The sequence below is a fragment of the Enoplosus armatus genome, chromosome 15 (assembly GCF_043641665.1).
Source record: "Enoplosus armatus isolate fEnoArm2 chromosome 15, fEnoArm2.hap1, whole genome shotgun sequence".
In the NCBI taxonomy this organism is placed as follows: Eukaryota; Metazoa; Chordata; class Actinopteri; order Centrarchiformes; family Enoplosidae; genus Enoplosus; species Enoplosus armatus.
Genome location: NC_092194.1, coordinates 14940263 through 14958603, shown reverse-complemented (window position 1 = coordinate 14958603; position 18341 = coordinate 14940263). Strand labels below are relative to the sequence as shown.

At 42.7% G+C, this 18341-nt stretch overlaps 1 protein-coding gene across 1 annotated transcript in view; it reads left to right on the top strand.

Annotated features, from left to right (window-relative positions):
* hs6st1a (heparan sulfate 6-O-sulfotransferase 1a) overlaps window positions 1-16111 on the top strand; it is a 52001-nt gene extending 35890 nt beyond the window's left edge. Inside the window, exons 2-4 of the mRNA XM_070920446.1 lie at window positions 11802-12024; window positions 13704-13952; window positions 15785-16111. Coding sequence (XP_070776547.1) covers window positions 11802-12024; window positions 13704-13952; window positions 15785-16111 — 799 coding nt within the window. The remainder of the gene's footprint in view (window positions 1-11801; window positions 12025-13703; window positions 13953-15784) is intronic.
* Window positions 16112-18341: the final 2230 nt, after the last annotated feature.

Below are 18341 nucleotides of genomic sequence, written 5' to 3'. Positions count from 1 at the left end.
AGGTGGGGCATGTTTGGCACAGCCCTCCGACATGCAGTCAGGCTTAATTGGGCTTGGAGGACCCCTTACACACACACACACATGCATACATCACTCACATGCACCCCTCCCTCCTCTCCCTTCACACTTTTCCCTCCATTCTTAAAGAGGCAATTGTCCCTTTCCTATTCTCCAGGGTGAGGTTGCGGTTCCCGGACCGGAGAGTGTAAATCCAGCCACAGGCCTGTCTCCAGGCCTGACTGGCTGACTGACTGACCCGCGTCTCCCCTCTTTCCTTTCTCTGTCAAAAGATAATAACTACCACTACCCATACAAGCTCCACAGATATACAGATGTATCCTCCAAATGTCACTGGGCTGTTGTAGCACTCGCTCTTCCATCCATCTCCTCGCTCGCTTTTATCCCCAGCTCGCCTTTACCTCTCCCCCACTTCTGTATCTTTCTTTCTTTTTCTGTCCCTCACGTCTCTGGTTCTTGTCCAGCTGGACTCCCGGTGCATCTTTGTGTCTTGGTTGCTCCAGAAGCTTTTTTTTAACCTACCTGTGGGATGTTTTTCTTCTTGCTTTTCAAGGATACTCAGAGACAGACTTATCCTCATGTGACTCTGCTGTTTTGTGTTTGTTGTTTGTGCTGCGTATGTGTGCATCTGCTGAGCTTTCTGGGTAAACATAAAGCATCACCATACCTGTCTATTTCTGTGTAATTACAACCACATCAGTCTGTTTTTTGCTTTCCTGGGCAAACACTTGACACTACCTTGAAAGAGTATTGTTTAAAAAAAAAAAAAAAAAAGTCCCCCCCCCCCCTCCCCCACTGGCTCAGCGGTATCTCATTATCCTGTTCATTCGTACAAACAAATGCCTACTTCTCCGCATACACACTTATACAGATGTAGTGCTGGAGTGGAGAGGCAAGAGCAGAGTGAAAGAAACAAATGTTGAACTGTGTGTGTGTGTGTGTGTGTGTGTGTGTGTGTGTGTGTGTGTGTGTGTGTGTGTGTGTGTGTCTGTGTTTATATCTATATGTGTGTGTTGGTGGGGTTGCACAGGGCAGGTGGGGAGGTTTGAATGTTAACTGCCTTATCACTCCAATTTCACACTCTCGCCTCCAGACACACACACACACAAAACACAATGCCCCTGCACAGAAACACCCTGTTGCCTGCAGTCGCGTATGTGACGACTGATTAACGGGGAAACAGGGGGGTCACACACACACACACACACACACACACACACTAATCCCAGCCAGAGGGGAGGTTTTGTGTGTACGAGTGTGTTAATGAGTGTGTGCGGCTGCTTCTGTAATGGGGCCACCTGTCTACTCATTAGCCTCGTTACCCAGCCTTTTAATTGCCCCCAAACTCTGCATCATGTCTCCTCCTCCTCCTTCTCCTCTTCCTCCTCCTTCCTCACTCCTTCCCTCTTGGTGATTTCTCTTCATCGTGTTAAGTGAACTATTGGGACATATCAATAATCTGACATCATCATATGGAAAGGATTATGTCATACTGTGCAGGTGTGTGTGTGTGTGTGTGTGTGGTGGGATTGGGTGGGGTAATGCGAGTGCAGCATGTCCATATGTCAGCGTATTAGCAAAGTGATTGCTTTGACCTCAGTATCACGAGTCATATGAATATGACGCTGGGTGGAGGGGAATTTGTACATGCACACACACTTTCAGCACACACACACACAGAGGGCTATCAGGTTGATTTGTGTTACCTTGAACAACCTAAGGCTCCACCTCCATTCCTCTTGCTTTCTGGCTCACATTTTCTCTCCGTTATGGCTGCATGATTATGAAAAAGGACTCTGATAACTCTATTTTTCTCATGATATCATGATTATTTGTCTCAGCTTCAGGAGACTACAGCAGATAGTTTTATTGGATTTTTTTTTACTGCTTAGCATACATTTTCACTTTATTTGTTTCAGTGCAGTATTTCTTTAAATTGCTGAGACAGTCTTAACACTCTTACTGTGGTAAAAAATTACATTAATAATCACTTCTTTATTACTTTGGGACGCAGTTACAACCCAAAGGCAAACTTAGCAAAGAATCTGTAGTTATTTGTCGTGATCTGGCTTGAAACCAAAAATAAGAGATAGATTTTTGGGGGATGAATTTTCTTTTGTATAGTTGAGCCAATCCACTCGATTTTTCAACCTTTAACCATTGTTTTGGTCACATGATGGGCATTAAATACAGGAAGTGAATGTTTCAGAGATTGGAGTGGGTGATATGGATAAAATTTGATATAGTGAAATGGATAAACATCATGATATAGTAAATGTCTATGTGTATGGATAAAATATTAGACAGGAATGTCTGTTTTTTGCCTGATTTAGCAAATTAAATACCTGACAAATCAAGGTACTTTATCTTATTGATGCCAAGATCAGAAATACAAATCAGATTAAAGATTAGCGCTGAAACGATTAGTCAATTAATCTATTGGAACCAGAAGAATCACAGAAAATTAATCAGCAACCACTTTCATAACCAGTTAATAATTTCTGTCATTTTCACAAGCAAAAATACCAAACATTAGCTGACTCCAGCCTCTCAAATGTGAGGATTTTCTTTGTTATATATGATTGGATGGGATTTTGGACTTTTGGATCAGATAAAACAAGCATTATGAAGATTTCACCTCTTTATGCTATTTTTTAACGTTTTATAGCCAAAACAATTTATCGATCAATCAAGAAAAACAATCAACAGATGAATCAATAATAAAAGTAATGAATCAATAATAAAGGTAATTGTTAGTTGCAACCCTAGATAAAATATGAGACAGGAATGTATGTTTTTTCCCAATCCAGCAAATTAAATAACGGACAAATTAAGGCACTTTATCACATTGATGCAAAAATAGAAGTAGAAATCCAATAAAACAACATTTCCACCAAGCAGTTTTGTTCATTGATTCGCCCACAGTGCTCTAATACATTCAGAGACGATAAAGGGAGAGGAAACTTGGTATGAATGCTATTACAAAATCTATGACGGGTGAAAAATGTACATCTCCCGGCGGTGTATCTCGTGTCGTCGTATCACCCAGTACTATCAGGGATGCATACCTTTTAAATTGTGAAAACATGAAAAATGATCAGTGATTAAGTGTGCAACCCTTCCTGTCTTCCACCCATCTCCTTCTCACCAGATCCGCCGTATTTCCTCCACATCTCTCCCTCCCTCTGTGTCTGTGTCAGACAGCTCTCTGGGCTGTTGCCAGTCAAGTTACATGAGAGAACAGGCGGCAGTACATTCCTGCTGAACATAGCTTTGCACTCAGGGGATTCCCTCCCCTGTCTGTCTCCCCCTCTCTTTGTTTTTGTCCATTCCTGTGTTGTAACGTCCAACTTGAGCCGTGGGCTACACTTCTATCCGAGGCATTCTTCTCCTTGTTTGCGTCTTTTCTCTGTCGGGTAACCACGGAAAAAGATGCAGTGTTTTTGTGCTGAAATGCAGCGAGCCATGCATTATTTTGCACTCATGGCATAAGCTAAGTTTTCACACGCTCCTTTAGATACGGCCTCACGGTAACTCTCACTTGCATTGCCAACTTGCTTCTTTTTTTTAAGAGCACCTTGCATACAGACAGGAGCTCGCCTGAACACTTTGATGGTAACTGCAGGGACAATTCTCAGTGTTAGACCCTAATTTATTGTCTGACTGTGACGGGAGCTGAAGAAATCGAACTGTACACAGCCACTACAAGAAGGCTCCTTTTTGGGTTGAGTTAAAGAAACACTTTGCTTGATGCTGTTTAAATCGAGACCTCACACGATTGCTGTCCAAACATTCTCCTGTTCTTGCTTCTCATATGCGAGAAAATTGATGCTTTTCATAGTCTGATATGATGGTGAGTTGAGTGTCTGAAGGTTTTTGACTGTTGGTTGAACATTTAAAGACATCAAGTTGGGCTTTTGGTAATTAAAAAAAAAAAAATCTATCATTTAATAGACCAATCAATCAATAAATCAAGACAATAATCCGCAGATGAATCAATGAATGAAAATAATTGTTATTTGCAGCCCTATTTAAATCTCTGTTTGAGTGCATTAAGCAGGATTCCTACGTTAAAATAGTACAGAACGACTGGAAAAGTCTTTATTATTATTTACAGATGTAACATTTCATATCTTGCATGTTGGCAGTTGCTTTTCATAATCTGTTTCTTTTGACTGACTGTTGGAATGACTAGATTGTAGGGCAGCAACTGATGATTATTTTCATTATTGATTAATATGTCCCTTTTTTCCAATCTAAGGGGACGTCTTGAACTTGTTTGTTTTGTTCAAACCCCAAAGATATTTCATTTACTAATGATACATATAAAAAAAAAAAAAAGACGAAAGCAGCAAATATTCACATTTGAGAACCTGGAACCAGCGAATGTTGATAAATGACTTCAACCACTAATCCGTTATCAAAAATGCTGAATAACTTGCTGTCAATGCCTTGCCGTGAATGAGTAGATGCAATTCTTTTAACAGAAAAATATTCTGAAACTGTTTTGATCATTTATTAATAGTTTCAGTAGTCATTTCATGTAGAAGAAATGTCAAACATTCCCAGACTCCAGCCTCTTAAAAGTAATGATTCACTGCTTTTCGGTGTCGTATATCTTTGTATTTTAAATATCTTTTGGTTTTGGACATGGATGTAACCTTTAATCGCTAATGAAAATAATCATTAGTAGCAGCCGTAGTTCTTACAGTATATGATTTTATGTCATTATTATAAGACTAGACGTGGCCTACTTGTCCCAGTCTCATTGCGCAGCCACATCAGCACACAGCATATCCAATTGCATCCAAAAAGTCTGCAAGTCTGAGTCAGGATGTTATGATATATAGAAAATGTGTGCAGTTGCAAAGGAAAATATTCAGAAACCATAACTTCTTGGCACAGTCCAAGAAGTTATGGATTTCTCTTTGCTGAGAGAGCGAGAACAAAGAATTTCCACGTGTCCTCATATTGAACCACAATCTGCTGGATGTCTCTTTCACTCCAGTGTGGCCCCCCGTGTGTCCCCTCTTTCCAACACTGAGGCCACTGTCTCCTCTTACCCTCCCCTCCTCTTTTACGCTCTGTGTTTTCACTTTGTCTCTAGTACGTCATCTGTGTTTAAAGTCCAAACTACCAAGGCAGGCTGTCTGAGTCCTGAGGCTGTTATTGATCGACTAACAAAGAGAGAGACGGAGAGGAAGAGTGAGCCAGGGCATGCAGAGAAGACGCCTCGAGAGCTTGTCTGAACCGGAGGGTCTATTTCTGTCTGTCTCGATGCGTCATTATTGGGCAGAAGACACCCAGGACACACACAGGATGAGATGACGAATGGTTAGCGGAGGAGAAGAGAACAGGAGTGGGAGGGAGGACGAAGGGTGAAGTTTAGTCTTGAGAGGTCACCGTTGATTTGGTGCTAATGGAGGGATTTTCAATTTATTTATATAAACAACAAATCATAACAGGAGTCAATGAAGATGTAGACGAGGTGTTTTCACTTGTCCGTCTCATAACCAAGATGTTTGTTATTGTCTAATGCATGAGGCTGATACATCTCCAACCTGACAGTTGTGTTAGGGCTGTGTGTGTGTGTGTGTGTGTGTGTGTGTGTGTGTGTGTGTGTGTGTGTGTGTGTGTGTGTGTGTGTGTGTGTGTGTGTGTGTGTGTGTGTGTTTATGCGCACTCAAGTGTCCAAATGATGACATGTATTACAGGAAAAAAGGGAACAGGAAGGACACAGTGGAAGTCTATTGAGATTCAAGTCCTGACATGTCGCTCCTCACTCTCTCCCTTCTCTAAATACACACACACACACACACACACACACACACACACACATACATTCTCTCACTCTCTCTCACACACACTCTCTCTCACTCTCTCTCTCTCTCTCTCTCCCACACACACACACACACACACACACTCTGACACGGTTGATATCATCTGCGTTTACAGCCAGCACATTCCATGGGACCATTCCTCTGAAAGCAGAGGGAGGGGAGGCACACAGGTCTGGGCTTCCTGGGCTTTCCCTGGAAGTTAAGCTACACACACACACACACACACTCACACACACACAAAAACACACACAGTTGCTGTACTCCCAGGAAAGGGTTGGGTCGGGGATGGATTTTATAGAATCTGATTCCAATTCTGCTTATCAATTCTGGTGCGTCTGAAAAAACCCCCACCATTAAAACAGCATTACCTTTAGCAAATCAAGAACACAGCTGCAGAAACACTGCACTTTTCCTGCCATGCTGAAGCGCGAGAGTCAGATTATATTCAGTCTGACATTATCGTATTATGTCATTTTCAGTTGACACGTTATTTTAATGTTTTTTTGCACATTGATTAAAGAAATTGTAGATTTAAGAGTAATTATTGCTATAAGTTGACACAACAACTTCTACAGCTGTGTCAATCTCATTGTGATTTGTCATGACTTTAGGAGATGATATACACGTTCGTCCTCATTCTCTGACTGGTTGACTGTTTCTCCAAACTGTGAAAACAGCCATCAATGGGCGTAACACCAGCCCTGTTTGAATCTCTGAACAAATCAGAGATGTGTGCGGCCACTGAGAGGTCTGGATCCAGACTAGAAATACTGCAGTAAGCACCAAACTTCCTCCACTGCAGATATACCGTTCACTGCTTTCTGTCTGTCTTTTGTGAAGCCCAACACCACAAAAGTGCAGTAGGTCCAAACTTTGTTTCAAGAAAAAGATATAGAATAGAATCTCCCAAAAATGTATTGAGTACAGCCACAGTGTCACAACATCATGTGTTAATCAACCTAATGTTTCACCTGGATCTCAGGTCGGACCCCACCATCGATTACATCAACATGTATATATCAAATTATTTACAATAATTACAACACAAACTCAAATCCATCAATAGGGTGCAAACAAATAGTTAAATCCCTAAAATCAAGTTCCTCTTAATACAGCGATGTTGGGTTGTAAGTAATCATTCAGAATTGATTAATCTGCCAATTATTTTCTCTGTTATGAAATGAAATCTGTAAATAGTAAAAAATGCCATAGTTGATGCCATTAAACTGCTTATGTTGTCTGACCAACAGTCCAAAACCTAAAGACATTTCCGTTAATTTGTGCTTTATTCACATCACATTCAACACATTGACAATAGTTGCAATAAATTAACAATAAATAAGTGAAAATGAAAGTTTCTTAACAAATCCTCTTGTCTTATGAATAAAACCAGTTCAGAACTGGACCTCGGTACCAAACCCAGACCAACCCAGATCGCAGCAGTGATTTAATAAACACACAGACATCCTGCCACTCGCCTTTAGTATTATTTTCCCTATCTTTGTTTGAATATTACTTTGTTTACATCTCTGTGCATCTGTGTGTTTGAACCTGCACTTTTTCAGGTCTCCTCACTTCTGTGGCGTGATTGTTTTTATTTATTTTTAAGCTGTTTGAGTTCAGGCCCATTTTTAGAGGTGGGAAAGAGCTGTGTTGTTGAGTGGATCTGGTTTCAACAAACATCCGCAAACTATTAATAAATCATGGCTGCTCTATACGGTGGGATGCTGTTGGCGTCACTGTGTTTGTGTGTCTGGGTGCGTATACGTGCGTGCGTAAATCATACTATGAGCCATAACCTTATATTTGAACAAGGCCTCTAAACCTTTTGACACTCTCATGAGGAGAAAAAAGACACCGTATCTCTTGTGCTCCTGTTGTTGCTCTTGTTGCTTCCCTGTCATATAAAGAAAGCTTCCAAAAACACCCTTCATTTGCGTGAAACCTGAGCTAAAAATGGTAACCCAAGCATGTGGAACTGTAGACCTAACGCTAATTAATCACTCTCCTGTTTTATAACCGTTTAACAACACTACCTAAAACCAAACTGGTGCAGCAAAACTATTTAAACCTCACCATTTCCTCAATTTGTGGTGGACCCTCCAGGACATTACTCAAGGATGGTGGTTTGAGATTTTAACAAAACCAACTCCTAGAAGGGAGGACACATTGTAATCAGGCAGAGACACACCTACAGGGGGGATAAGAGATGGGCTAAAAGAAGACGAGTGACAGAAAGGGAAAGATTTAAACGAAAAGGGAAGAGAGGTTAAAGAGAGATGGTGGAGGTTGTTGAAGTGGTGATTTGTGGCCCACAGGAAACAGGCAAAGGGCTCATTTTCCCCGGGCTCCGAGGGACCATAACAGGACCAGACGCTGTGTGTTTCCTCTTGATAACGCTCAGCAAGCTCACATGTACTCACTTATGCACTACAATTCGACCAATGTGGCTTTTTGAGGGCAGAAACTGGTTTTTGGGTTGAAGCTGCTGGTGTTTATTCCAGTATCCTTTAGGTTTGCCCATTATCACACCAAATATGGGGAAGAATTACACGTACTCTCCGATAATTATACTCTTGGCGAGGTGGAAAAGACTTGCGAGTATCTTATTCTCACGTATTTACAGCACATGTAAACACACAGATGTGCAAAGGAAATGGTAGAGGTGGTGAGAAAAGAACGGTGAAAGCCCTCTAAAAATGTGAGACAAATAGAGAATGAATGATGGCACGACGTGTTTTCCTTTTTTTCTTCTTGCTTTCTTCACTTTTAGTCGGCCAGACAGCTAGTACACTTCATCCTGCACTTCCAGCCTCTGTGAGAGAAAGTGAGGGGATAAAAGACAAAACTGTCCTTGTTCAGTCTGAATCCCACAGTGGACCAGACAATAGCTTGATCACACCTCTCCCTGCCACACACTCCCTTTTTTTTATCAGCCTGCTCTACACACAGGATAAATCTCGCAGAAGAGTGGCCATGTTTGACACCTGATACATGCAGTTTTTAATGTGTTTTTGCGAGTGTGTTAGGGGTATTCTTCCATTTGTTGCAGATAACAAAGAAAGACATACAGGGGAAATTCTGTGAAAAATGTATCACACGTAAGTGCAGTCTGCTGCGGTTTCCAGACTGCAAATTCCTGCACTCAGCCAGGGGATGAGAGATTGAGCGCTGCGTATTAGCTTTGAAGTTAATTTGACAAGTGCACGTAGGCTTCAACTATATAAGCAATATCACCTGTGAAAAAATATCTGCTGTCACCTCGGAGGCAGAGAGAGTGTGTGTCTGTGTGTGAGAAGTGTGTTACAGGGAGTGGACTTGCCGGTGAGTTAGTGAGTGAGTGAGTGAGTGAGTGAGTGAGTGCGTGTGTGTGTGTGTGTGTGTGTGTGTGTGTTGAAACATCATTACCTAGGGATCCGAGTACTCGGCCAGACATCATTAGGCTTTAAGGCGAAAAAGTCTCCACGGCACCAGTTTTGCAGTCTGCCTGACCCAGCAGACACGACAGGCAGGCATGCCGTTTAAGATCATTTATTTGGGTTTTGTATGTATGCCCATGTGTATATGTGTGTGTGTTACTGTGTGTGTTTACGTGCATGTTATTTATTTATTTTGCCTGGTAATATGCCTGAGCCTTCATTATAGCGGGAGCCATAACTTTGATAAATCACTTGGGCTCGGGGCCCTCACTGCTTTCACAGTATTAGAAAACTAATTGAAATTCTCTTCCGCCCCCTCCTCTCTCTCTCTCTCTCTCTCTCTCTCTCTCTCTCTCTCTCTCTCTCTCTCTCTCTCTCTCTCTCTCTCTCTCTCTCTCTCTCTCTCTCTCTCTCTCTCTCTCTCTCTCTCTCTCTCTCTCTCTCTCTCTCTCTCTGTTTTTCACCCTCTCTTCCCGTCTCTGTTGCGAGGGCCAAACAGTGCCGTGTTTTTTTTTCTCAGTAGCATAGAAGCCAAAAGGGGGAAAATGTCATCACTGATTTAATAGGCGTAGTCTTACTCAGAAACACACACACAAACACACTTGCACACAAACACACACTGTGCACTCTGGGGAGTGTTAGGAATCCTGATAATGTCATCATAGGAATCTCCATAATGTACCCCGGTCTCCTGCAGGCTCCAGTTTGACTGTGCCTCTCCCCTCCTCTGCTTTTGATTAGATTGTGGATGAGATTTTCGGTTTAGGTTGATGGGATTTAGAGTTTAGGTACTTGTTTCTATGGCCGTGATCCCCCCGCTGTCCCTGGATGGAGGGTCTGTTTGGTTCGTTGCCTGGGATCTCCCAGCTGCCACTGGATTTAGGGTTTAGTCGTTTCATTGTCCATGATCCCCCTGCTGCTACTGGATTTGTTTCATTTGCAGGGATCTCTCGCCGTGCTGCAGCTAAATTCAGGGTGTGGTTGTTTTGTTGCGCAGGATCTCCCAGATGAAATTTGTTTTGGGGGTTTGTTTTGTTTTATTGTCCAGGATCTCGTTGCCGCTGCTGGATTTAGAGTTTGCTTGTTTTGTTGTGCCCCATCTCTCAGCTGTTGCTAGATTTAGGGTTTAGTTGTGTCGTCGTCCAGGATCTCCCTCTTGCCACTGGATTTCAGGGGGTTTTAGCCACTTCTTTTTAATATCCAGACACTGCTACTGTTTGTGTGACACTTGGGGCTTTGTGTCCACCCAGCAACCCCTCCTCTCTCGCCGGGTGAGCTTTGTAGTGTGAAGCCAAAGATTTAGCGATGGAAGCAAAGAGTCTGTGTGTATATGTGAGGCGGCTTGTGTGGACCGGGCGATTTCGTGGAGTCCTGTGAGCACACAAAATTCTCTCTGCAAACATTCCTCTGACGTGATGCAAGCCCAGGAGAGGAGGGCAGCGTGTGTGCCTGTGCGTGTTTTCGACCGACGGCGTGTGTCTGTTGCCCCAAAAAAATCCATACCATCGCTCCCAGACACACTGCAGGCACATAGCCACACATAAACACACACACGTTGCATGTGTGTGTGATTAATGAGGATGTGTTGATTGATTAGACTGCAGTAATTAGCTGGAGTGTGAAGGCCTGGAAAGGTCTCCACTCTGGTGGGAGTGTCCCCTCTGGAGAGACGTTGAACTGTGCTATGCACCATTACGTTACACACCACAGAAATGGTCCCATCCATATCTTGGAAGCGGGATGAGTCATCTCTCGGAGGCAGACTTGGTGTGAGTGGTAGGCGAGAGGAAGGATGTTTGCTGTGTGTGTGTGTCGGAGACTGAGACATAAGGATGTTTGCGGCGTGGAGATGTGTATTGCAGAGTGAGATGTGCTTGTGCCAGCAGTTTCTTTTCCTGCACAGTGTGGCCTGAACACTGACCTGATCCTCTGCCTGACAAATCAACTCTCTGCCTCACCTCCTCCTCCCGCTCATTTGTAGTTTGACTTCCTGTCTGCTGCCCAGATTTCTTTTGTGCATCACAGTGCTGCTTCTAGTAAATGCAAATAATATGGTATTAAGTATGACAACCTCCGTCTGTAGCCTTCCTCCTACTGAGGATGTAGAATGAACTGCTGCAGTAAAGCATTGTAAACAGTGCCACCACATGGGCGACTGGGGAATTACACGTGATGCAGTGATTTTTGGAAGAATGATCGCCGCACTTCTAACTCTTCTCATATATTCACTTGACCTGAAATAGTAAGAAATTTCTAATTCCCAAAGGAAAACAAAAAGTAATACGGTAGTACAATTAAGTTTGCATTTAACACTTACACAGGAGCTTGTTTTTACAGGTTGTGTTGCTGTTAGTTTCCTTAATGTACTGTGTTTTTACTTTTTTATTGATTGATCAAGCCTATGTCAGAGACAATTTTCTGTGCAACAAGTTGTTAATGTAAATCTTTCTCCTCTTCTCTCCTTTTACCTTCTCTACATCTTTCCTCTGCCCCTTTTTCCCCCACTTTTTTTCACCCCCAACAGGAAGTTCTACTACATCACTCTGCTGAGGGACCCGGTGTCTCGATACCTCAGCGAGTGGCGGCACGTGCAGCGGGGAGCCACGTGGAAAACCTCCCTGCACATGTGCGATGGACGAACCCCCACGCCCGAGGAGCTGCCCTCCTGCTACGAGGGCTCCGACTGGTCTGGGTGCACCCTGCAGCAGTTCATGGACTGTCCCTACAACCTGGCCAACAACAGACAGGTACAGAGAAAAATCTTTCAATACAACCACACCAGCAGCTATGATACAAAACAATAAAAACTCTACACTATAAGCCTCAAAAGTTGGGATATGTTGAAGGGTTGTCAGATTGACTGTTGTGCTTACAGTCCTCTGAACTGAACTGAAGCCAGCACAGTTGTTTAAAACAATACTACAGAGAGGGAAGGTGATCACAAATCCTCAGCCATTCAACTTTTGCTTTTGAGCTTCTCTTGGCCATTTGTGCAAAGAATCTGTTTTACTGCAAACACTCCAAAGAGCTCCCTTCTCTCCCATCTGCTTCACTGTTTTGTTTTGTTCACCGAAAAGATTATTGCACCGACATCATCAACTAGTATCATAAATCCAAGCTCACTGGAAAATACCAATACAGGGAATACATCTCTGCAGACAAATAGATCAGATTGTTCGGTAAACACAGTAGATCAATACTGAATTCTTTAAAAAAAAAATGAGAAATGAGAAAGCCACATGCTCATAACTCCAAAGCATTTATTTGAACTTATCAAGCTTGACATATTGATTTCTTAACAAAAAGAGTTAAAGAAGAAATTTAAATGTGTTTTTTATTTGATTTCTTACATTCAAACTCACTGCAATTCCAAAATATGTGAAAGGTATCAGATGAGTTGCACACATGTGAGTGTACACTCTCTCTCTTACACACACACACACACACACACACACAGTGTACGCACGCAGTCAGGAGTGCCTGCTGGCCATCAACACCTCAAATTCACACCTTCTTTTCTCATGCTATCTCAGTCTCCCACCTAAACGTGTTGGCCAGCTTATCTCATCTGAGCCTGGGGCTGTTATTACTCAGGGTCCAATAACTTATGAATGTGGCACACGTACACACACACACACAAACACACACACACACACACTTGAAGCACCCTGGTGGACCAGCCAGGCTGAGGTGCACACGGTGTACTCTTGTGAATCCAAATCAGCATGCGGTTCCCGGACTGTAACACAACAGCTCCAGAGTGTACTCAGTGATGAAGTGATCTCTCATTTTGGAACAAATCCACCAGAATCAAAACTACTTTAGTTTATTAAGTATGAGCCTGATGAAGGAAAGTGCTTAATGATACTGAGATGTCAAAAGGTAGTCACATAAAATAGGATTTATACACAAACTGCAGGACCTCGGGGCTGCAACTAATCATTTCTGTCGTTATCAGTTAATCTGGTGACTGTTTTCATTTTCTTTTTTCCTCTTTTGATGAAGTGATTCATCTTTTTAATCGATAAATTGTAAAAACAGAAAGACAAACATTCATGAAAACTTCATACTACTTCTAAACATTTACTTCTTCTTTTGTCTGAAGGAGGCCTTCTTCTTGTTTTCTGTTCTCACTATTAATGTAAAGCATTCTGAGCTGCGATCTGTGTATGAAAGGTGATATATGAGTGAAGTTTATTAGTGCGATTCTAGATTATTTTGTCTACCAACAGTCAAAAGACCCAAATGTGAAGGAGTATTTTTACATAAAAAATGTAATTTAATAACCTTAGTTATATAAGAGCTGCAATGATTAGTCAATTAATCAATTAGTCGATCGACAGAAAAAAAATACTAACTTATTTTCTTTCTAGGTGAAAACCTGATTGATTGTCCCTGATTTCTCTTCCTGTTCCTCTGTCTGTAGGTTCGTATGTTAGCGGACCTGAGCCTTGTCGGCTGCTACAACATGTCCACGGTTCCAGAGAAGAAGAGGGCCCAGCTTCTGCTGGAGTCGGCCAAGAAGAACCTACGAGACATGGCCTTCTTTGGTCTGACAGAGTACCAGAGGAAAACCCAGTTCCTGTTTGAACGAACCTTCAGGTTGCGCTTCATCAGGCCTTTCATGCAGTACAACAGCACCCGAGCTGCAGGGGTGGACCTGGACAACGCCACGGTTAGTGCTGCTGCTCCGTCATCTTCTGTAGATTTAGTTCAAACGTCCAACAGAAAATTACATATGAGAAAGTCAGTGGTAGAAAGTAACTATACTCAAAGTACATATACTCAAATACTGTACTCAAATACAATTTTGAGATACTTTTGCTTTACTTTTTTTCTGCAGAACAAGTACTTTTACTTTGATACTTACATTTTGCTGATTACGCTGTAGTTTTACCTAAGTAGGATTTTAAATGAAGGATTTTTACTTGTAATGGAGTATTTTTACATTGTCTTATTGGTACTTTCACTGAAGTAAAGGGTCTGAGTACCTCTTCCACCACTGGAAAAGTGCACTTACAATATTATTTCAGATTATTTTTATTATGACCAACATCTATTAAAAGGTAGCCACATCATATTCCGTTACAGACAGGAAAATAAGACAAATCTTTCAAAAAGAAGTGAGGAAGAAGTAGAAAAATAGAAAAAGAGAGAAACAGAGAGTAGACACAGTGGTCTTATATTGCTGTGAAATGAGTTGGGATGACTGTCTCCGTTTAAAAAAACAGCAGCTTCAAACATGTTCTTCACACTTTGATTAGTCCAATGTGGGAGTTCTTAGGCTCAATTTTCCCAGCCAAAAAATATTCTCCAGTACACAGCAGACTGGTGATTTGTACATCAAAACCAGTTGGGAGGTTAGAAAATAAAATATGCCCGGCAGACAGAAAGGTGGAGCGTTATTACCACAAAAAAGAGAAAATGTCACGTGGTGAAGGTTTGGACAGGCAGGGGAGACTGTGTGTTGCATATCGAGTGAAAATTGGATTTTAAAATTAGCTTTCAAATTAAACACTTCTAAAGGCACTGTGTGAAATGATTCAATTATTTATAAAAAGTCAAATAATTACATCAGCAGGTGATGAGAAGAATATTTACTTTACATTCTCCTGCAAAGCTGCTGAAAGCTCTAATGTCCTCGTGGCTTCAAGATCCCACCGAGTCATTTTTGATTGAAACTGGTCTCTAAATTATCTGACGACTGTTCTCTGATACATGAAGTCTTTGTGTTGACGACTTGAGCTCAGCGCTGTCTTCCTGGCTTTGTGCCGGTGCACCCCCCCCACGTGCTGCCGATCAAACATCTCTAATTTTCTAACACTGATGCAGTGCGTCGCTTCCCTCTGTTATCGCACGCGTTGCCCACAAATGAAATCCAGCACTCCATCACAGATTTCAAAGGGATTCTCTTAATTAAACACATTTCCCCCTCCGTGTTGAATGCACACACAGCAAATGATACACGCCAATACAGCTGCATTGCACAACCAGACATCAAACACGTTCCTGTTATCTGGCTCCACATATTGCCAGCACACTTTTTCTTTCTCTGTTCTCTCTCCATGTAGATGTCCTATAAAGCTTTTGTACAAATGTCATGTAATAAGGCGTCTCCACCGCTGGAACTTTCCCAGGAGACCAAGATCATTATTAGGAATTCTGGATCTTTATATGTGAGAGAAGGAAACTGGGGACTAAATTTAGTTCCTGTACAATAGTACCAGGTGACAAAAAGTCCTTGCTCTGAGGGAAGGACTTTCTAAGGCCACATTCAGATCGACTGTAGCCCTGCTTGAAACAACAAGTCCAGCGATGCTGCAGGGGTGCCAATGCAAAGGGCTCTGGAAAAAAAAACAACACAACAGTTTTGTTGCAACTTGTTTTCTCACCTTTCTTTATGTTCTTTCGTTCTGCTTTTCTTCCTGTCTTCCACCCCTTCTTCTCCGTTCTTCTCTGCCTCTGAGCTAACTTATAAAAACTTTTCATGTGCTCCCTCCTTGTTAGATCCAACGCATAGAGGAGCTGAATGAACTGGACATGGAGCTTTACGACTACGCCAGGGACCTGTTCCAGCAGCGTTACCAGTACACTCGGCAGCAGGAGAGGCGGCAGCAGCGCATCAAGAACCACATGCAGCAGAGCCACCAGGGCCTGGGCCTGGGTGTCAACCTGTGGCCCTCCCACAGCCGGCAGAGCTCGGTGTCGACACTGGAGGACGGGGAAGGGGAGAGGGAGGAGCGGGAGGAGGGTGAGGAGGGAGGCAGAACGGAGGAGGCGGGCAGCAGGCTCCCCACAGAGGACTACATGAACCAGATCATCAACCGCTGGTAGCAGCAGAATGAGAACAAACACACAGACACGCATATGTAATGTGAACTACATACACATATATACACACACACACACACACACACACACACACACACACACACACACACACACACACACACACACACACACACAGAGCGGCGCCTGCATCAAAGACCCAAATGACTGATAAATAGACTTTACCAGAGAGTTGGGCTGCGGGAATGAGAGTCCAAGTGGTTGCTATGGAGACCTGGGCTTGGTCGATTGCATCAGCTCACATTATCGAGGTTTTGCCCAGTTGTTATTAGCACCCGCTTGCCCTCCCCCCCCCCCCCCTCTGAGTTTCTCTCTCTCCTATCATCATTACTGACTGAGCAGAGGAGAGATATTTTTAAGAGTTGCTGACAACCAAGTATCTCAACCATCTCTCCCGCCTCCCCTCCCCCTCCTCCTCCTCCTCCTCCCTGTATCCCTTTCGTTCTCTGTGGCCTAATATGGAGCATGAGAAAATAAAATAAAAGTCTGTGAATTCCCACTAATCTTTGCTAAAGGACCAGTCTACTTCCTGGATGCTCCGATTTCAAAGGAACTGGGAAAGCTATGAAAGTACGCTAATGGCTGAGCTGAACAAAGAAAATGGTGGGAGCACATGAGAGACTGAACCTGAAAGAAGAAGAAAAGTTGGACTGAGTTGTGTAATAAAGCTTTCTGCTTAAAAAAAGAAATCAGCCATTTCACCCATGAACACGCTTTGGCCATGAAATAGTGACGTGTCATTCTCAATTTAGGATGATTTCATTTGTATTTTCCTTTGTGTTTATGCTTTTTTTTAAAGCACAATTGTAATAACACTGAGACCAATGTTGCTGCCTATAGAAAAGTGATTCCTATATGTCTTTTATTTTTATTGGTTTTATAAGTCAAAGCTAATGGATCAGATTGACGTACAATGGACCATAGCCATTACTGAAGCCTTGCATCTTAGGGGGGTGGGTGGGGGCCTGTTTCTCTGTTAAAGGTTCCCAAAGCTCCTGTCGCTTAACAAGTTCATTATTTCTCCTTTTCTCTCCATTTTTTTTTTGTGTGTCTCAGTCCTGCAGAGAATCAGCAGCCAATTACAGAGCCGAATCTCACATAGGTGTGAAGAAATCAAAGGCAGGGAGAGGAGTGAGTCTGCTGCAGGTTGTTGCCAGGAACCGTGCTGTGTGAGCGGCAAGCTCTTTGGAAGCCTTAACTCAGACAAATGCTTCGAGATGGGACTTGTGGAACTACTGGTCACCATGGCAATGTGAGCCCTTAATGTAGTGGGTGGCATTTTCAGTTTCTCGTCTTTTTTGTTGTCTGACCAAGAGCTGCGTTGTAAAAGCGGCGGTCTCAAACAAGCCTCCTTTCCCGCCTGCTGAAAGGGCACACACAGCACCGTGGTGACCTGCAGTTCATTAGCGCGACTGGTATTTTACTTGGTTTTACCCTGAAGAGCGCACGGGGCGAGGTAGCAGTGCCTCTATGTACCGGGATCATAGTCAACATAATTATTGCCAGATATTACGTCTGCATTATACTACAGTAATTTCTCTGACTACTCGTGTGTCTGCGTGGATGAGTGTGTGTTTGTGTGTGTAAATAGTATGTACAGTATGCCTTTGATTGGCGTATGTGTATGCCTTTGTAAATAGTGTGCCTGACTGAGAGAAGGATGCCTGTTGAGTTTTGTGAATGACTGGTTTCATGACCAATTATCTTGCCATTTTTGGTGGTGGAGGGCGGGGCAACAAACGTCCCTCCAATAGCGGGTCACAGCAGTGTGACCATCGCAGCGATGCAAGCCAATAATACTCCCCTCTGCCCTTTCCTTTACCGTTTTCTTTCCCTCTGTTCTTGTCTCCTCCCCATGACGTGGTTACGTATGAGGACTGTATCGCTATAATTATCTAAAAATGTATATTTTGAAAAATCAAGCCTATGTGACATGTCTTTACTCTTAACTGCAAAACCTACATGTAGGGATGCGTTACGATACCCAGCTCCACCAAATTCTGTGACCCAATCAGGATTTTTTCAATTTTATGTCATGTGATTGTTGTTCAAGCTTTTTTTTTAATGATGGATCACAGAATTGGGTGTAACACTGGTTCTCACGTGGCAAATTATCCAGATTCTAAGGTCTTATTGAACATTTTATCTCTCCTAATTATTTTCTGTCAGCACAGAGGACTGTAGGAAACCTTTATGTAGCTTTCACCAGTTAAAA